The sequence below is a fragment of the Nomascus leucogenys genome, chromosome 17 (assembly GCF_006542625.1).
Source record: "Nomascus leucogenys isolate Asia chromosome 17, Asia_NLE_v1, whole genome shotgun sequence".
In the NCBI taxonomy this organism is placed as follows: domain Eukaryota; kingdom Metazoa; phylum Chordata; class Mammalia; order Primates; family Hylobatidae; genus Nomascus; species Nomascus leucogenys.
In genome coordinates, this window is record NC_044397.1 from 91,574,252 (window position 1) to 91,594,746 (window position 20,495).

Below are 20,495 nucleotides of genomic sequence, written 5' to 3' on the forward strand. Positions count from 1 at the left end.
GGCTGGAGTGAAGTGGCTCAATCTCCGCTCACGGCAACCTCTGCCTCCCGGGTTCAAGTGAATCTCCTGCCTCTGCCTCCCAAGTAGCTGGGATTACAGGCACGCACCACCACACCTGGCTAATTTTTGTAGTTTTAGTAGAGACAGGGTTTCGCCATTTTGGCCAGGCAGGTCTCGAACTCCTGACCTCAGGTGATATGCCTGCCTCTGCCTCCCAAAGTGCTGGGATTACAGGCATGAGCCACTGCACCTGGCCAAAAATCAACTCCATCTTATAATTAACAAGGCACATTCACTGCCAGTCATGACCCAGGGTCATAAGATGTTTACAATTGAGAAAACGTCTTACAAATGCCTACGAGGACACACTCCTACAACAATGGAAGGCCCAGATGTCCTGATATCGCATAGCGATATATGCTTTTAAGATCGTTATAGTCGCCGGGCGCGGTGGCTCATGCCTGTAATCCCAGCACTTTGGGAGGCTGAGGAGGGCGGATCACCTGAGATCAGGAGTTCGAGACCAGCTTGGCCACCATGGCCACCATGGTGAAACCCCATCTCTACTAAAAATACAAAAATTAACCAGGCATAGTGGCAGGAACCTGTGATCCCAGCTACTTGGGAGGCTGAGGCAGGAGAATTGCATGAACCCAGGAGGCTGAGGTTGCAGGGAACTGAGATCGACATTGTGCCGCTGCCCTCCGGCCTGGGCGACAGTGAGACTCCATCTCAAAAAAAAAAAAAAAGGAAAAAAGAAAAAAATGAAAAAGATACCGGGCATGGTGGCTCACGCCTGTAATCCCAGCATTTTGGGAGGCCGACGTGGGCGAATCACCTGAGGTTGCGAGTTCAAGACCAACCAGACCAACATGGAGAAACCCCGTCTCTACTAAAAATGCAAAATTAGGCGGGCGTGGTGGTGCACGTCGAGAGTTCAAGACCAACCAGATCAACACGGAGAAATCTCACCTCTACTAAAAATACAAAATTAGCCGGGCATGGTGGTGCATGCCTGTAATCCCAGCTGCTTGGGAGGCTGAGGCAGGAGAATCACTTGAACCCGGGAGGCAGAGGTTGCAGTGAGTCGAGATCGCGCCACTGCACTCCAGCCTGGGCGACAGAGCGAAACTCCATCTCAAAAAAAAAAAAAAGAAAGAAAGAAAATATCGTTATAGTCATGGTGTAATGTACTTAGGCACTAAAATGGTAAGGATATGTATGTATACTTTTTGAGACAGGGTCTCGCTCTGTCACCTAGGCTGGAGTGCAGTGACGCAATCATGGCTCCCTGTGGCCTCCACTTCCCGGCTCAGGGGATCCTCCACCTCAGCCTTCCGAGTAGCTGGAACTATAAGCACCACCACACCTGGCTAATATTTTGCAGTTTTTGTAGAGACAGGGTTTTGCCATGTTGCCCAAGCTGGTCTGGAAATCCTGGGCTGACGTGATCTGCCGGCCTCAGCCTACCAAAGTGTTAGAATTACAGGTGCAAGCCACTGCACCCAGCCAGGATAACCTTCTTTAAGTCAACAAAGTACTACATTGTGTCATGCTGTCAGCCCACCCACACGTGGACATAGCTTTCATATAGATAAGACCCCTATATAAGAAAAACTTAAAACCGATTGGACATGGTGGCTCACACCTGTAATCCCAACACTTTGGGAGGCTGAGCTGGGAGGATCACTTGAGCTCAGGAGTTCAAGGCAAGCCTGGCCAACATGGTGAAACCTCGTCTCTACTAAAAATATAAAAATTACCCGGGCGTGGTGGTACATGCCTGAATCCCAACTACTCAGGAGACTGAAGCAGGAGAATCGCTTGAACTTGGGAAGTGGAGGTTGCAGTGAGCCAAGATAGTGCCATTGCACTCCAGCCTGGGTGACAGAGCAAGAGACTCCGTCTCAAAAAACAAAAACAAAAACAAAAAACCTTAAAACAAAGACACGGTGTTCCTCCTCCTGTTTTCTGAGCATGCCCTACTTTGTAACTGAGTAGCTTTCTTTTTTTTTTTTTTTTTGAGAAGGAGTTTTGCTCTTGTTGCCTGGGCTGGAGTGCAATGGTACAATCTCGGCTCACCACAACCTCCGCCTCCCAGGTTCAAGCGATTCTCCTACCTCAGCCTCCCAAGTAGCTGGATTAAAAGCATGTGCCACCACGTCCGGCTAATTTTGTATTTTTAGTAGAGACGGGGTTTCTCCATGTTGGTCAGGCTGGTCTCGAACTCATGACCTCAGGTGATCCACCCACCTCAGCCTCCCAAAGTGCTGGGATTACAGGTGTGAGCCACCATACCTGGCCAACTGAGTAGCTTTCAATAAACTCTCCTTTTTCCTTGAACTCTGAAACTCCTCTTGAATTCCTTCCTGCACGAGATCCAAGAACCCTCTCTTGGAGTCTGGTTAGGACCGATTTTTCTTTCTTCTTCTTCTTCTTCCTCTTCCTCTTCCTCTTCTTCTTCTTCTTCTTCTTCTCCTCCTCCTCCTCCTCCTCCTTCTTCTCCTTCTTCCTTCTCCTTCTTCTTCTTCTTCTTTTTTTTTTTTTTTTTTTTGAGATGGAGTCTCGCTCTGTCGCCCAGGCTGGAGTGCAGTGGCTCGAGCTCAGCTCACTGCAACCTCTGCCTCTCGAGTTCAAGCAATTAGCCTGCCTCAGCCTCCCGAGTAGCTGGGACTACAGGTGCCCACCACCACGCTCAGCTAATATATATATGTTTATATTTTAGTAGAGATGGGGTTTCACCATGTTGCTCAGGCTGGTCTCGAACTCCTGAGCTCAGGCAATCCTCCGGCCTTGGCCTCCCAGAGTGCTAGGATTACAGGCGTGAGCCACCGTGCCCGACCCTTTCTTCTTTTTTTGAGATGGAATCTTGCTGTTGTTGCCCAAGCTGGAGTGCAGTGGCATGATCTTGGCTCACTGCAACCTCCGCCCCCCGGGTTCAAGCGATTCTCCTGCCTCAGCCTCCAGAGTAGCTGGGATTACAGGCGCCTGCCTCCACGCCCAGCTAATTTTTGCACTTTTAGTAGAGTTGGGGGTTTCACCATGTTGGCGAACTCCTGACCTCAGGTCTCAAACTCCTGACCTCAGGTGATCCACCTGCCTTGGCCTCCCAAAGTGCTGGGATTACAGGCATGAGCCACCAAGCCCGGCTAGGGACCCCTTTTTCTGGCACCAGGAATGCAATAATATGGGACAAGGAATGGTGTTAAATAGAGTTTACAGGAAGCTATTGGTTTGGACGGAGCTACTGCACTAGTCCCAAAAGACTCAACCAAAATAAAGTCCCTCATGCAGAAGTTTTACACCACCAAGCTGAAACTAAGTTGTTTTTCTGGTTTTCCAAGAAATCGAGAACTGGAAGGAAGTGGGAAGAGAGAGAGAGGGAGAGAGAGAAAGAGAGAGAATAGTCAAATCCATGAACAGAGGCGGGCGGATCACCTGAGCTCGGGAGTTCAAGACCATCCTGGCCAACATGGTGAAACCCTGTCTCTACTAAAAATACAAAGATTAGCTGGGCAGGGTGGCACACGCCTGTAGTCCCAGCTACTTGGGAGGCTGAGGCAGAAGAATCGCTTGAACCTGGGAGGTGGAGGCTGCAGTGAGCCGAGATCGTGCCACTACACTCCAGCCTGGGTGACAGAGGGAGACTGTCTCAAAAAAAAAAAAAAAATCCCTGAACAGGCCTGTTTTAGCCAGCATGATAAAGTCTCCTTTGCTCTAAACTTGATAAGAAAAGTAACTTTGAAAAGACCAATCCACTTTTTGTTTCTATTTCTGCTTTACTCAGCCTTTTTCTGTCTACAAAACCAACCTCTTTTTCAGTGAGCTGAGATCACCACTGCACTCCAGCCTGGACAACAAGAGTGAAACTCTGTCTCAAAATAAATAAATAAAACCTGCTTTGCAAAAGTGGAAGGTTTGGCCGGGCATGGTGGCTCATGCCTGTAATCCCAGCACTCTGGGAGGCTGAGGCAGGCGAATCACGAGGCCAGGAGTTCAAGACCAGCCTGGCCAACATGGTGAAACCCCATCTTTACTAAAAATACAAATATTAGCCGGGCGTGATGGTGGGTGCCTGTAGTCCCAGCTACTTGGGAGGCTGAGGCAGGAGAATCGTTTGAACCTGGGAGGCGGAGTTTGCAGTGAGCCGAGACTGCGCCACTGCATTCCAGCCTGGGTGACAGAGCCAGACTTCGTCTCAAAAAAAAAAAAAAAACAAAAAAAAAAAAGGTGGAAGGTTTAACAGACTTTATTTATTTATTTATTTATTTTTTGTCCATGAGGCATTTTATTTGTAAATATATGTATTACATCCCTAGAAAAAGAATCCCAGGATTTTCCCTCCTGTGTGTTTTCGTCTTGCTTCTTCATGGTCCGTGATGCCAGCTGAGGTTGTCAGTACAATGAAACCAAACTGGCGGGATGGAAGTAGATTATTCTGCCATTTTTCCAGGTCTTTGGGTTGCACGTCAAATCTGGGGCTAATCACTCCACACTTGTTTAGCCTGCCTGTGAGGTTCACAATTGTTGTGAACAATTTTCCCAGCTCTGTGGTCATCAATGATTTCAAATTCGCCAATGTAACCATGCTTCATCATCACAGTGAGAAACCGGACGATGACTTTGGAGCACAGCCTAATAAGCACCTGGCGTTTGCCTCTCTTCGGCATTGTTGATGCTCTTGAGAGCATCTGCCAGGACATTCATGCGCATCATTGTGGCGGCATGGAAAGCTGGCGGAAAGAGCTAACAGACTTTAAAAAGAAAGAAAAAGAACCCCTAATGTTGTCTGCTCAGCTCATGGAAACATTCTGAAACAGGTCCAATTGTTCCATAAAACGAATACTTATGATTATTTGAATAAACATAGAAATGGATCCTCCCTAGTCTTAAAACTTGAAACTTACATTTTCTCATCTCGGTTCCTTCCTCAGGAAACTGACCATCAGGCAAGGAACTGAAACTCATCAGATCATCACATCCAGACAATGAGAGGCCAGACCCCATCATCCATCAAGATTACTTCCTTAACATCCTCCCTGAAGGCCGGGCGCGGTGGCTCACGCTTGTAATCCCAGCACTTTGGGAGGCTGAGGCGGGCGGATCACGAGGTCAGGAGATCGAGACCACAGTGAAACCCCGTCTCTACTAAAAATACAAAAAAATTAGCCGGGCGTGGTGGCAGGCGCCTGTAGTCCCAGCTACTCGGAGAGGCTGAGGCAGGAGAATGGCGTGAACCCGGGAGGCGGAGCTTGCAGTGAGCCGAGATTGCACCACTGCACTCCAGCCTGGGCGACAGAGCAAGACTCCGTCTCAAAAAAAAAAAAAAAAAAAAAAAAACATCCTCCCTGAATTTGTTTTCTCCCATTCCCCAGCCATATAAACTCCCCAATTTTAGTTGGTCAGGGAGACATTTGGGATTTACCACCCCTTCTCCTTGACTGCAGTGGCAAAATAAAGCCTTCCTCCCTGGCAATCCTTGTTGCCTCGGTGATTGGCTTTCTGTGCAGAGGGCAGGAAGACCTAGACCAAACAGCTGGCGTTTTAGTAGCTAATTCAATTTGATGAAATGAGGTGTTGTCTGATTCCAGAATTGCAAAGAAAACCCAATTCAGATCTCTGAACTATATAGCTTGCAGCATTTGTTTTGTTTTGTTTCAGATGCAGTCTTACTGTGTTGCCCAGGCTAGAGTGCAGTGACGTGATCTCAGCTCACCACAACCTCCACCTCCCGGGTTCAAGTGATTCTCCTGCCTCAGTCTCCCAAGTCGTTGGGGCCACAGGCATGCGCCACCATGCCTGGCTAATTTTTGTATTTTTAGTAGAGACAGGGTTTCACCATGTTGGCCAGGCTGGTCTCGAACTCCTGACCTCAAGTGATTCACCTGCCTCAGCTTCTCAAAGTGCTGGGATTACAGGCGTGAGCCACTGCTCCTGGCCAAGGTTGCAGCTTTATCTTTTGACCATGGATAGTGATGGAAAGGGGCAATTGTAGGTGATGCTTGAGGGGCCTACGGCTGTTGAACAAATGACCACCAACTCGGTGTCTAAAAACAACACACATTTGTTTTATTTATTTATATTTTTTTCTGAGAGCGGTCTTGCTTTTTCACCTAGGGTGGAGTGTGGTGCTATGATCATAGTCACTGCAGCCTCGAGCTCCCAGGCTCAGAGATCCTCCCACGTCAGCCTCCCAAGTGGCTGGGACTCAAAGTGCATGCCACCATGCCCAGCTAAATTTAAATTTGTTTTTGAGAGACACGGTCTTGATATGTTGCCATGGCTGGTCTAGTACTCCTGGGGTCAAGTGATCCTCCCACCTTAGCCTCCCAAAATGTTGGGATTATAGACATGAGCCACTGCGTCTGCCCAACACACATTTATTATAGTTTTACAGGTCAGAAATAAAAATGGGCTGAGCATGGTGGCTCATCAGTCCTGTAAGTCCAGTACTTTGGGAGGCCAAGGTGAGAGGAATGCTTGAGACTAGGAGTTGGAATCTAGTCTGAGGAACACGGTGAGACCCCATCCCTATTAATCTTTTTTTTTTTTGAGACGGGGTCTGTCTCACTCAGGCTGGAGTGCAGTGGCACAATCATAGCTCACTGAAGCCTCAACCTCCTGGGCTCAGGCCATCCTCCTGCCTCAGCCTCCAGAGTAGCTGGGACCACAGGCACGTACCAGCGTGCCTGCCTAACTTTTGTATTTTTTCTAGAGATGGGGTCTCACTATATTGCCCAGGCTGCTCTGAAACTCCTGAGCTCAAGCAATCCAGCCACCTCAGCCTCTCAGAGTGCTGGGATTACAAGTGTAAGCCACTGTGCCTGGCATCTATTATATTTTTTAGAAATACTTTTTTTTTTTTTTGAGACGGAGTCTCGCTGTCTCCCCGGCTGGAGTGCAGTGGCGCGATCTCGGCTCACTGCAAGCTCCGCCCCCCGGGTTCACGCCATTCTCCTGCCTCAGCCTCCCGAGTAGCGGGAACTACAGGCGCCTGCCACCATGCCTGGCTAATTTTTTTAATTGTATTTTTAGTACAGACAGGGTTTCACTGTGTTCGCCAGGATGGTCTTGATCTCCTGACCTCGTGATCCGCCTGCCTCAGCCTCTCAAAGTGCTGGATTACAGGCGTGAGCCACCGTGCCTGGCTTTTTTTTTTTTTTTTTTTTGAGACGGAGTCTTTCTCTGCTACCCAGGCTGGAGTGCAGTGGCGCGATCACAGCTCACTGCAGCCTCCTCCTCCTGGACTCAAGCGATTCTGCCACTTTGGCCTCCCAAGTAGCTGGAACTATAGTTGTGAGCCACCAAGCCCAGCTAATTTTTAATTTTTTTTTTTTTTTTTTTGAGATGGAGTCTCGCTCAGTTGCCAGGCTGGGGTGCAGTGGCGCAATCTCAGCTCACTGCAACCTCCCCCTCCCAGGTTCAAGCGATTCCCCTGCCTCAGCCTCCCGATTAGCTAGGACTACAGGCATGTGCCACCACGTCTGGCTAATTTTTTTTGTATTTTAGTAGAGACGGGGTTTCACCATATTGGTCAGGCTGGTCTCGAACTCCTGACCTCGTGATCTGCCCACCTGGGCCTCCCAAAGTGCTGGGATTACAGGCGTGAGCCACCGAGCCCGGCCTATTTTTTTTTTTTTTTTTTTTTTTTTTTTGAGACAGGGTCTTGCTCTTTTACCCAGGCTGAAGTGCAGTGGTACGATCTCGGCTCACTGCAACCTCTGCCTCCCAGGTTCAAGTGATTCTTCTGCCTCAGCCTCCCGAGTAGCTGGAACTACAGGTGTGTGCCATAACGCCTGGCTAACTTTTGTATTTTTTAGTACAGACAGGGTTTCACCATCTTGGTCAGGCTGGTCTCGAACTCCTCACCTCATGATCTGCCCGCCTCGGCCTCCCAAAGTGCTGGAATTACAGGCACGAGCCACCACGCCCGGCCTATTTTATTTTTTTAGAGATGGGTGTCTCACTGTGTTGTTCAGGTTGGTCTGGAGCTCTTGGCCTCAAGCAATCCTCCTGCCTTGACCTCACAAAGTGTTGGGATTACAGGCGTGAGCCACCGTGCCCGGCCTATTTTCATTAATTTGATGAAAGATCTTTAATCTTTAAAGATCTTTGAGATTATTAATGTAATCACTCCTACCAAGTTCCTTTGGCTGCATCAGGCAAAATATTCATGAGCTCTGGAGATTGGGACGTGGATGTCTTTGCGGGATTGGGGAGTGTTACTCTACCTACCACAGATGGGGTAGTCAGGGAAGGCTTCTCGGAGGAGGTGACTTTTGACTGGAGACCCAAGTGGAATCCACAGACAAGCCCAGGGCTGTTTCTCTCTCCTTCAGGGCCTGGCTGCCTTCCTTGCCCACTGTTTAGTTAAATCTCCCCAGAGCCACTCATACCTTATTGGTGTCTGTCCTCAATGAGGCTGACATCTGCGCGAACCAACCTAACTGATAACCTGAATGGATTCTTAATGGATTCTCTTTTTTTTGTTTGTTTTTTTGAGATGGAGTCTCACTCTGTCGCCCAGGCTGGAATGCAGTGGCGCGATCTTGGCTCACTGCAACCTCCCAACCTCCACCTCCTGGGTTCAAGCGATTCTCCCGCCTCAGCCTCCCAAGTAGCTGGGACTACAGGTGGATACCACCACTCCTGGCTAATTTTTTGCATTATTATTATTATTTTTAGTAGAGATGGGGTTTCACTATCTTAGCCAGGCTGGTCTTGAACTCCTGACCTTGTGATCCACCTGACTCGGCCTCTCAAAGTGCTGGGATTACAGAAGTGAGCCACTGCACCTGCCCCTGAATGGATTCTACTGTCCCACTCCAGGCGGAATCCCTGCCACCCAACCCTGGCATCCCCAGGCCCATGATGTCCCCTGGTCCAGCCCTGACACTACGGGAGTGGGGATTTGTGGTGTCTGTGCCCTTTGGTTTATGGCTAAGTCCTCACTGGATCTCATCTAATTGAAGGGAGGAGTCTTCATTTCTTTATATTTTTTTCGGACGGAGTCTTAGTCACTCCCAGGCTGGAGTGCAGTGGCGCGATCTCAGTTCACTGCAACCTCTGCCTCCTGGGTTCAAGCAATTCTCCTGCCTCAGCCTCCTGAGTAGCTGGAATTATAGGCGCCCACCACCACGCCTGGCTAATTTTTGTATTTTCAGTTGAGACAGGGTTTCACCATGTTGGCCGGGCTGGTCTTGAACTCCTGACTTCAAGTGATCCACCTGCCTCGGCCTCCCAAAGTGCTGGGATTACAGGCGTGAGCCACCATACCCAGCTGGAGTCTTCATTTCAACTATTTTTTTTTGTTTTTGTGTTGAGACGGAGTCTCACTCTGTTGCCCAGGCTGGAGTGCAGTGGTGCAATCTCAGCTCACTGCAACCTCCGCCTCCCAGGTTCAAGCGACTCTCTTGCCTCAGCCTCCTGAGTAACTGGGATTACGGGCGCAGGCCACCATGCCCACCTAATTTCTGTATTTTTAGTAGAGACCGGGTTTCATCATGTTGGTCAGGCTGGTCTCGAACTCCTGACCTCGTGATCTGCCCTCCTTGGCCTCAGGATTACAGGCGTGAGCCACCGCACCCGGCCTCAACTATGATTTAAAAAACAAAAACAGAAACAAAAAACCAGGGTCTTGCTCTGTTGCCCAGGCATGAAGGCAGTGGTGTGATCACAGCTCACCACAGCCTTAACCTCCTGGACTCAAGTGATTCTCCCACCTCAGCCTCCTGAGTAGTTGGGACTGTGGGCACGCAATATCACACGTGGCTGATTTATTTTATATTAATTTTTTAGAGATGGGGTCTTGCTATGTGGCCTGGACTGGTCTCGAGCTCCTGGCCCACCTCGGCTTCCCAGTAACTGGGATTACAGGTGCGCCCAGCCCAGCAACAATTCTTTTCTAATTAAACAATAAAAAATATCTCACAGTGACAATTCAGTCAGCCCCGCACTGTGGTAAAGGAGAGAGTAGTATATCTCTGTTTCTCAGCTAGAGAAACTGAGGCTTAAAGGGAAAAACCGGCCATCTGAGGTTGCCCCGCAGCTCAGCAGCAGCAAAGCAAGGACTCGCGCCCAGGCTGGGCAGATCCCATCCGCCCTCCAACAGGTGTCCTGGGGCTTAGGGTGGCGAGGACCCAGGTCCTGTCTGGAGGCAGCAGGAAGCCCTTGCTACTTGCCCAGGCTCATCACGGCAGTGACGGGGAGACTCCAGTCACTCAGTTCCCCATAGTCTGTGAGGTCCTGAGCCGCCACTTGGACATAGTACCTGGCTCGGGGCCGCACAGCCTTGAGGATGAAGGACGTGGCTTCAATGGGCCCCACCTGAGAGAAGAGAGAGCGTCAGGTCACTAGAACGAGAAGATGGAGAGGGGCCACTGTGCACAGAACCACACAACGGAGCCTGCGGTCCTCCCTGCCCCCTGCAGCCTCCAGTCCAGGACTCTGGCCCCAACTGTGCGGCCCCACCCAAAGAGCATCACGGGCTCCTCCCAATCCTGGCTTCTGTCTGTTTGGTCCCCAGAGCCACCTCTCTCACGAATCCTTCCTGGACCACACTAGCCCCTGTGGATGTCTCACCCGTGAGGGTCTTTGTTCACCAGGACACCCCTGATCCCTATAATCCTCTTCTTTCTCCTCCTCGGGACTAAACCAGGACCTCTGGGATAGGACCCCATACCTCCCTTTACCCCTGGTCCCACTATATTAACCATGCTTTTTTTTTTTTTTTTTTTTTTGAGACAGTCTCACTCTGTTGCCCAGGCTGGAGTGCAGTGGGGCAATCTCGGCTTACTGCAACCTCTGCCTCTGGGCTCAGGCAATCCTCTCACGTCAGCCTCCCAGATAGCTGGGATTACAGGCACCCACGCCATGCCTGGCCAATTTTTGTTTGTTTGTTTTTGAGACAGAGTCTCACTCGGTCGCCCAGGCTGGAGAGCAGTGGTGCGATCTCAGCTCACTGCAACCTCCACCTCCCGGGTTCAAGCGATTCTCCTGCCTCAGCCTCCTGAGTAGCTGGGATTACAGGCACGTGCCACTATGCCCGGCTAATTTTTGTATTTTTACTAGAGCTGGGATTCCACCATGTTGGTCAGGCTGTTCTCGAATTCCTTACCTCGTGATCTGCCCGCCTCAGCCTCCCAAAGTGCTGGGATTACAGGCATGAGCCACCACGCCCGGCCAATTTCTGTATTTTTAATAGAGATGGGGTTTCACCTGACCTCAAGTGATCTGCCTGCCTTGGCCTCCTAAAGTGCTGGGATTTCAGGCATGAGCCACTGCACCCAGCCTAACCATGCTTTTTATTTTATTTAGTTTATTTAAGTTGGGAGACAGAGTCTGTCTCTGTCACCCAGGCCGGAAGGCAGTGGTGCCAACACGGGTCACTGCAGCCTCAATCTTCCAGGCCCAAGTGATCCTCGCACCTCAGCCTCTTAACTGGGGGTACAGGTGTGTGTCACCACACCCAACTAATGTTTACATTTTTTGTAGAGTTGGGAGTCTCACTATGTTACCCAGGCTGGTCTCCAACTGCTGGACTCAAGCAATCCTCCCAACTTGGCCTCTCAAAGTGCTGGGATGACAGGTGTGAGCCACCCTGCCCGGCCAGAAATGTTCACTTTAAAATGGCTAATTCTGGCCAGGTGAAGTCCTCACACCTGTAGTCCCAAAGCTTTGGGAGGCCCAGGCAGGCAGATCACCTGAGCTCCGTAGTTTGAGACCAGCCTGGGAAACATGGCAAAATCCCATCTCTACTGAAAATACAAAAATTAGCCGGGCGTGGTGGGCGCATGTAGGTAGTCTCAGCTATTCAGGAGGCTGAGGCAGGAGAATCACTTGAACCTGGGAGGCGGAGGTTGCAGCGAGCTGAGATTGCGCCACTGCACTCCGGCCTGGGTGACAGAGCGAGACCTTGTTTCAATCAATCAGTCAATAAAGTCAACAATTCGGTGGCTCACGCCTGTAATCCCAGGACTTTGGGAGTCCGAGGCAGGCAGATCACCTGAGATCAGAAGTTTGTGAGACCAGCCTGGCCAACATGGTGAAACCCCATCTCTACTAAAAATACAAAAATTAGCCGGGCATAGTGGCACGTGCCTGTAATCCCAGCTACTCCGGAGGCTGAGGCAGGAGCATCGCTTGAACCTGGGAGGCAGAGTTTGCAGTGAGCCGAGATTGTGCCACTGCCTGGGCAACAGAGTGAGATTCTGTCTCAGAACAATAACAACAACAACAAAAACGGGTGTGCGATGGCTTGTGCAAGTCCCTGCTTTCCATCCTTTTCGGTAGAGGCCTAGGAATCAGATTGCTGGACTGCTCTTATTCAATGCACCCAGAATCGCAAGCTATGTGCAAGAGCCCAGCACCCCTGCTGGTCTTGGTAAAAACCATTCCCTCTGCCAGGCGCCACCCTTTCCGGCCTCCCGCTCATCCTCTTCACCTGGTGGAAGCGCGCAGCTCCCTGACGCTTGTAACGGATCCAGTACTTCAGTGAGAAGATCTCTGGGAGGGGCCAGGACCCGGGAGGCTCCCACTGCACCTGTAGCTGGCGCTCAGCGAGGGGGCTTAGGCGCACGCCTTCTGGAGGGTCGGGCTTGACTGACAGACAAGCAGGAAGCAGGGTCAGGGGACAGTGAATCCAGTCATTCATTCATTCACTCATTCATTCAACCAACATATTATATATATATTTTGTTTGTTTGTTTGTTTTGAAACAGAGTCTCACACTGTCACCCAGGCTGGAGTACAGTGGTGCAATCTCGGCTCACTGCAACCTCTGCCTCCCAGGTTCAGGCGATTCTCCTGCCTCAGCCTCCCGAGTAGCTGTGAGCCACCATGCCTGGCTCAACCAACAAATATTTATTGAGAAACTGTGTGCCTGGGGCTGCCACAGAGGGGACAAAGCAGTGACCTTAACTGACCTACCCCTGTCCTCATAGAACTCACAATCCATCAGGGGGAAGGCAGGAAATAAATCCATAGGTCACACAGAATAGGGAAGAAAGCTGGGGAGTGCAGGAATGGCAGTGGCCGCAATTTTTTTGTTTTGTTTTGTTTTGTTTTTTGAGATAGAGTCTCGCTCTCTCACCCAGGCTGCAGTGCGGTGGCACAATCTCAGCTCACTGCAACCTCCGCCTCCTGGGTTCAAGTGATTCTCGTGCCTCAGCCCCCTGAGTAGCTGGGATTACAGGCACCTGCCACCATGCCCAGCTAATTCTTGTATTTTTAGTAGAGGCAGGGTTTCACCATGTTGGCCAGGACTGGTCTCAAACTCCTGACCTCAGGTGATCGGCCTGCCTCAGCCTCCCAAAGTGCTGGGATTACAAGTGTGAGCCACTGAGCCTAGCCACGGCTTGCAATTTTTAATAATCTACTCAGGAGAGGCCTCACTGAGGAGGTGATGTATGCACAGAGACCCGAAGGAGGTGAGGGAATAAGTCATGGGGACATTTTGGGGAAGGTGTTCCAGGTAGAGGGCACCGCCCATGCAAAGGCCCTGGGGCAGAACCATTCCTGGCATGTTGGAACATCAAGGAAGCCCATGTGGCTACAACAGAGTGAGCAAGGGGGAGACAGGGAGGAGGGGAGGGCGTGGAGGAGACAGGGCAGGTTGTCCAGGGTTTGGTGGGCAGTAGGAAGGACTTGGCTTTGACCCCAAGGCAGGTGGGAGCCATGGAGGGCTGTAGGCAGAGGGATGGACCCTGACTCAGGTGCTCTCAGGCGCCCTCTGGTGGCTGCTGTGGGAAGGACAGACTGTGGGGGCCAGGGCTCAGGATGGAGGGGACTGGGCTGTCAATGATGGGGGTGCTCCATGTACTGGTAGAGGAGGGGGAAGAAGGGGTCAGATTTTTGCTGAAGTGTGAAGGTGCAGAAGCAGGACTGGAGGACAGGTGGGAGGTGAGGTGGGGGGAGCTGGAAGGAGACGGCAGCCCCGCCCTCGCCCCCACTGCCGCCCCCACTCACTGATGTGCTCCGCTATGAAAGGCACGAAGCTGCTGCTGGAGCCCCAGGGGTGGACGGCGGTGACATTGAGCACGTAGGGAGCCATGGAGAACAGCTGGACATCCGTGATGGTGCAGCTGGTGGACGCTGGCGTCTGCTGCAGGCAGGGCCAGCTGTGGCCCCGGGCAGCCATGCCAAGCCTGCATAGGGTGGGGCTCGCTGAGCACCTCTGGGAGCGCCTGTGGCCTCAGCACCTCCTGCTGCTGGACCTGACCCGGGACCTCAAGGAGAGGCAGGAACAGGAGGGGGCAGCGGATGGGGATCCTGGGGTGGGGTCCTGGTGGTGGCCGTGCCACTCCCCCGGGGGCGGGGCATGGGCCCCAACATGACGGTGCCCCTGATGGTTCAGGTCGGGGATTACAACCCAAGCTAGATGCTAGGGTCCCGGATTCTAAAGGTTTCTGGGATGTCAGCATTCATTCATTCATCCATCCCTTCATTCATTCATCCCTTCATTCATTCATCTCTTCATTCATTCATTCATTCGTTCATTCATTCATGACAGGGTCTCCCTCTGGTGCCCAGGCTGGAGTGCAGTGGCATGATCCTAACTCATTATACCCTTGAACTCCTGGCTCAAGGGACCTTCCCTGTCTCAGCCTCCAGAGTGGCTGGGACTACAGGCACACATCACCATTCCTGGCTAATTTAAAATTTTTTTTCTACAGACAGGGGTCTCAGTATGTTGCCCAGGCTGGTCTCAAACTTCTGGGCTTAAGTGATCCTCCCACCTCGGCCTCCCAAGTAGCTGGGACTACAGATGTGTGCCACCACATCCAGCTAATTTTTTTGATTTTAAATACAGACAGGATATTGCTATGTTGCCTAGGCTGGTCTCAAACTCCTGGGCTCAAGTGATCCTCCCACCTCAGCCTCCAGAGTAGCTGGGACTACAGGCAATACCAACATGCCCAGCTAATTTTCTTTTCCTTTTTCTTTTTTTTTTTTTTAGACGGGGTCTCACTCTGTCACCAGGCTGGAGTACATTGGCGCGATCTTGGCTCACTGCAACGTCCACCTCCTGGGTCAAGCGATTCTCCTGTCTCAGCCTCCTGAGTAACTGGGACTACAGGCACGTGCCACCATGCCTGGCAAATTTTTGCATTTTTAGTAGAGATGGTGTTTCACCGTGTTAGCCAGGATGGTCTCGATCTCCTGACCTCGTGATCCGCTCACCTGGGCCTCCCAAAGTGCTGGGATTACAGGCGTGAGCCACTGCGCCTGGCCATGCCCAGCTAATTTAAAAAATTGTTTGTAGAGACAGGGTCTTACTATTTTGCCCAAGCTGGCCTCAAACTCCTGACCTCAAGTGACCCTCCCACATCAGCCTCCCAAAGTACTAGGATTACAGGCATGTGCCACTGTGCCCAACCTAGGAAGTATTATTATTATTTTTTTTGAGATGGAGTCTCGCTCTGTTGCCCAGGCTGGAGTGCAATGGCACCATCTCGGCTCACTGCAACCTCCACCTCCAGGGTTCAAGCGATTCTCCTGCCTCAGCCTCCAGAGTAGCTGGGAGTACAGGCATGAGCCACTGCACCTGACCAATTTTTAAAATTTTTTGTAGAGACAGTGTCTCACTATGTTGCCCAAGCTGGTCTCAAACTCCTGACCTCAAGCAATCCACCCACCTCGGCCTCCCAAAGCGCTGGGTTATAGGGCATGCGCCACTGTGCCTGGCCCAGAAAGTATATTTCTACTGGGCGGGGCAGCCCTAGAATTCCATAGGCCTGGGGTTCAGGATGTCTGGGTCTCCAGTTTTCCTGACCCCAGGGCTCTCAGGGCCAGAGTCCTGGGCTCTCCAGGAAATCCAGTGTCCCCGAGGCCCCCTTCCAGGCTCTCTGACCTGTACGTGGCAATGAAGGACACGGGGCTGGTGGAGTTTGGAGCAGGCGGCAGGGTCCAGGAGCAATCCACGGCGATCGGGTACCGAGGGGCTCGGCATTGCACCCGGGGCAGCGTCAGAGCTGCTGGGGGCCCTGGAGGAAGACAGAAAGAGTGAGCTTCTGATTCACCCCCAGATTGTCACAGCCCTCGCATGTGCTGGGCTCCTGCCACGTTGCCAGCCAGCGCCAGGTACATGGTAGGTGCCTAATAAAGTCTTGCAGAATAAATAGGTACATGGACAAAAGGCATCTGTCATCTTTTATCCCCACCGAAATGCATCTAGGTGAGAACTATTAGCCCATTTTCCAGAGAGGGGGGCTGAGGTTAAGCATCTACAGAGAGGAACTTGGGTAAGAGGGAGAGATTTTACTGTGCTCTGTCTTTTGTAATTTTTTTTTTTTTTTTTTTTTTTTGTTTTTTGAGAAGGAGTCTCGCTCTTTCGCCCAGGCTGGAGTGCAGTGGTGTGATCTCGGCTCACTGCAAGCTCCGCCTCCTGGGGTTCACGCCATTCTCCTGCCTCAGCCTCCCGAGTAGCTGGGACTACAGGCGCCCGCCACCACGCCCGGCTAATTTTTTGTATTTTTAGTAGAAACGGGGTTTCACCATGTTCACCAGGATGGTCTCGATCTCCTGACCTCGTGATCCGCCCACCTCGGCCTCCCAAAGTGCTGGGATTACAGGCGTGAGCCACCGCACCGGCCTTTTTTTTTTTTTTTTTTTTTAAAGAGGGAGTCTCCCTCTGTCGCCTAGGCTGGAGTGCAGTGGCACAATCTCGGCTCACTGCAACCCCCGCCGCCCGGGTTCAAGCGATTCTTAGCCTCCCGAGTAGCTGGGATTACAGGCATATACGGCCACGCTTGGCTAATTTTTGTATTTTTGGTAGAGAGGGAGTTTCACCATGTTGGCCAGGCTGGTCTCAAACTCCTGACCTCAGGTGATCCACCTGCCTTGGCCTCCCAAAGTGCTGGAATTACAGGCGTGAGCCACCAAACCCAGCCTATAAATTATTATTATTATTATTTTGAGACCAGGTATCCCACTCTGTCACCTAGGCTGGAGTGCAGTGGCACAATCATAGCTCATTGCAGCCTCCAATTCCTGGGCTCAAGCAATCCTCCCACCTCAGCTTCCCAAGTAGCTGGGACTACAGGCACGTGCCACTACATCTAGCTAATTTTTAAATTTTTTGTACAGATTGGTGGGGGCCGGTTTCACTATGTTGCCCAGGCTGGTCTCGAATTCCTGGCCTCACGTGATCCTCATGCCTTGGCCTCCTAAAATGCTGGAATTACAGGCATGAGCCACCATGCCCTGCTGTAACCATTTTGTCTTCAAGGACATGGAAACGTTCTCTAGTGCAAAATGAATGAATGTCGGCCAGGTGCGGTGGCTCACATCTGTAATCCCAGCACTTTGGGAGCCCAAGGCGGGTGGATCACCTGAGGTCAGGAGTTCAAGACCAGCCTGGCCAACATGGTAAAACCCCATCTCTACTAAAAATACAAAAAGTAGCCGGGCATGGTGGCGGGCGCCTATAATCCCAGCTACTCGGGAGGCTGAGGGAGGAGAATCTCGCTTGAACCCAGGAGACGGAGTTTGCAGTGAGCTGGGATGGTGCCACTGTACTCCAGCCTGGGCGACAGAGTGAGACTCTGTCTCAAAAAACAAAACCAAAAAGAAACAAAATGAATGACTGTGACTCAAATTCACACCTATGTCTGTGTAACTCTATGGATACCTCTAAGCTGTGACTGCCAGTCCCTATCACCCACAAGGTGACATCCTTCCACCCCCAACGTGGCACTCTGCCTCTCTGTGCCTCAGTTCCTCCATCTGTACAATGGGAGGGTAATCCCATCCCACCAGTGGGCACACAGGAGGCGTGTGAGTTCCCACCCCAGACATGATCTGAGGCCAGTGATCCGAGGCCAGTCCTCGTGTCATGTCTGTCTGCCTGGGCCCCCCAACCCCCCAGGGGCCCCACATACCTTTCCTTCCACTGCAGGGCGGGCAGCCAGCCCAGAGGACAAGGGCCAGGAGAAGCTGCGGGGTCATGGCTGTGGCCAGCTCTGCTCTCAGGAGCGGGGGTGGGAACGTCGTGGGAGACTTGAGAGGGGAGGTGAGGACTTGGGACCTGCCCAGGGGAAAGCCCAGCCCAGGGTCAAGGCCCGCCCCATCCCCGACTTCCTTCAGGTCTGACTCACTGGTGGGGCTCGTGGGGCTGCTAGGGAGATGAATTAGGGTGTGGAGGAGCCCCAGCCCCCTGGGGAGCACAGGCCACCCCTGCTCGGAAGGCCCCGAGAGTGGGGGCAGGGGGAGGAGGCTGTGAAAGGGAGAAGTGGAGACCTGCTGGCTTTTCCCAGCACAGCATGTCCTGCTGGCCTTCCTTCCGCTGCCCTGAAGCGGGGGAAACCCCAGGCAGGCAGGGGCTTGGGGACATGGAGGGAGACAGAGGCAGAGATGGGGCAGAGAGGCCGAGAGACAGAGAAGACAGAAGGAGGATACAGAGAGACAGGGAGATGACAGAGACAGAGACACAGATGAGAGAGGCAGAGAGACGAGAGGAGGAGGACACAGAGATAGAGACACACGGAGATGACAGAGACAGAGACACAGAGAGAGACAAAGACTAGAGAGAGAGACAGAGATGAGAGGAGAAGGACACAGAGATAGAGGGATAGAAAGAAAGGGAGATGACAGACAGAGATAGGGGATGACAGAGACAGAGACACAGAGAGAGACAGATGAGAGGGGCAGAGAGACAGAGATGAGAGGAGGAGGACACAGAGATAGAGAGACAGGGAGATGACAGAGACAGACACAGAGAGAGACAAAGATGAGAGAGGCAGAGAGAGACGAGAGGAGGAGGACACAGAGATAGAGGGATACGGAGACAGGGAGATGACAGAGACAGAGACACAGAGAGAGACACAGATGAGAGAGGCAGAAGAGATGAGAGGAGGAGGACACAGAGATAGAGAGACAGGGAGATGACAGAGACAGACACAGAGAGAGACAGGGGGATGAGAGAGACAGAGACACAGAGATGAGAGAGGCAGAGAGACAGAGATGAGAGGAGGAGGACACAGAGACAGAGAGAGACAGGGAGATGATGGAAACAGAGAAAGAGACACACAGAGAGCAGACAGAAGAAGAGATACAGAGGGACAGAGATAAGAGAGGAAGACAGAGCTAGACAGGGAGATGAGAGAGACACAGAGACAGAGATAAGAGAGGAAGACAGAAAGAGAGACACAGATGGGAAGATGAGAGACAGAGACAGAGAGACAGAGATGAGAGAGTAGGATAGACAGAGATAGAGAGATGGTGGGGCGCGGTGGCTCACACTTGTAATCCCAGCACCTTGGGAGGCCGAGGCGGATGGATCACCTGAAGTTGGGAGTTCGAGACCAGCCTGACCAACATGGTGAAACCCTGTCTCTACTAAAAATACAAAAATTAGCTGGGCGTGGTGGCGGGCACCTGTAATCCCAGCTACTCCAGAGGCAGAGGAGTAGAATCACTTAAACCCAGGAGGCAGAGGTTGCAGTGAACCAAGATCACACCGCTGCACTCCAGCCTGGGTGACAGAGTGAGACTCCGTCTCAAAAAGAACAACAACAACAACAACAAAAAGACTGATGGGGAGATGACAGAGACAGAGAAAGAGAGACAAAAGAGAGACAGAAACAAGAGAGGAAGACAGAAATAGAGATATGGGGAGATGAGAGACACAGAGAGACAGAGAGATAAGAGAAGAAGACAGAGGGCCGGGTGCAGTGGCTCATGCCTCTAATCCCAGCACTTTGGGCTGCCGAGGTGGGCGGGTCACAAGGTCAGAAGTTTGAGACCAGCCTGGACAATATGGTGAAACCCCCGTCTCTACTAAAAATACAAAAATTAGCAGGGCGTGGTGGTGTGCACCTGTAATCCCAGCTACTTGGGATGCTGAGGCGGGAGAATCGCTTGAACCTGGGAGGCGGAAGTTGCAGTAAGTGGAGGTTGCAGTGAGTCGAGGTCACAACACTGCACTCCAGCCTGGGAGATAGAGTGAGACTCTGTGTCAAAAAAAAAAAAAAAAAAAAAAAAAAAGCCAGATGTGGTGGCTCATGCCTGTAATCCCAACACTTTGGGAGGCCAAGATGGGTGGATCACCTGAGGTCAGGAGTCGAGACCAGCCTGACCAACATGGTGAAACCCCGTCTCTACTAAAAATACAAAAATTAGCTGGGCGTGTTGGCACGTGCCTGTAATCCCAGCTATTCCAGAGGCTGAGGAAGGAGAATTGCTTGAACCCGGGAGGCGGAGGTTGCAGTGAGCTGAGATCGCGCCACTGCACTCTAGTCTGGGCAACAAGATCGAAACTCTGTCTCAAAAAAAAAAAAGACAGAGACATGGAGAGGAGAGACAGAGAGAGACACAGGAGCACAGGCCTGGGGAGGTAGCTGCCACCGCAGATATCCCAGCAATCGGGATGCCCAGGAACAAGGAAACCCCCAGAGGCAGGCTGGACAGGCTCGGGGATCCCCGCTCCCACTCCCACCTCCCCTCTGCTGAAAAACGCCAAGAAACCCATGGGGATTTCAGGGGAGTTGCCAAGGGGC

General features: G+C 51.7%; 1 protein-coding gene and 1 pseudogene across 3 annotated transcripts; both read right to left on the minus strand.

The window, feature by feature from the left end:
* Positions 1 to 4,275: 4,275 nt before the first annotated feature.
* LOC100593519 lies at positions 4,276 to 4,828 on the minus strand (annotated as a pseudogene). Its single transcript, XR_001114936.2, has one exon. The product of XR_001114936.2 is annotated as a 40S ribosomal protein S15a pseudogene (transcript).
* Positions 4,829 to 9,774: 4,946 nt separating this feature from the next.
* Positions 9,775 to 19,836, minus strand: EBI3 (Epstein-Barr virus induced 3). 2 transcript variants are annotated; one of them, XM_030796523.1, is made up of 6 exons: positions 19,816 to 19,836; positions 17,880 to 18,025; positions 15,851 to 15,983; positions 13,966 to 14,144; positions 12,443 to 12,600; positions 9,775 to 10,326 (listed from the first exon to the last, which is right to left on the minus strand). In XM_030796523.1, exons 2-6 carry the CDS (start codon positions 17,944 to 17,946, stop codon positions 10,174 to 10,176), a joined length of 690 nt encoding a protein of 229 aa, XP_030652383.1. In that variant the 5' UTR covers positions 17,947 to 18,025; positions 19,816 to 19,836; the 3' UTR covers positions 9,775 to 10,173. The 2 variants fall into 2 exon arrangements, with proteins under 2 accessions (XP_030652383.1, XP_030652382.1); XM_030796522.1 differs by lacking the exon at positions 19,816 to 19,836 and having other exon boundaries at positions 17,880 to 18,335.
* Positions 19,837 to 20,495: the final 659 nt, after the last annotated feature.

Bases quoted from the DNA above. Each gene is read 5' to 3' on its own strand.
- EBI3 (XM_030796523.1), bottom strand. From the start codon at position 17,946: ATGACCCCGCAGCTTCTCCTGGCCCTTGTCCTCTGGGCTGGCTGCCCG. The intron at 15,984-17,879 runs GTATGTGGGGCC...GTCTTCCTCCAG, and splicing joins GCCCTGCAGTGGAAGGAAAG to GGCCCCCAGCAGCTCTGACG. The intron at 14,145-15,850 runs GTCAGAGAGCCT...CACCCTATGCAG, and splicing joins TCCTTCATTGCCACGTACAG to GCTTGGCATGGCTGCCCGGG.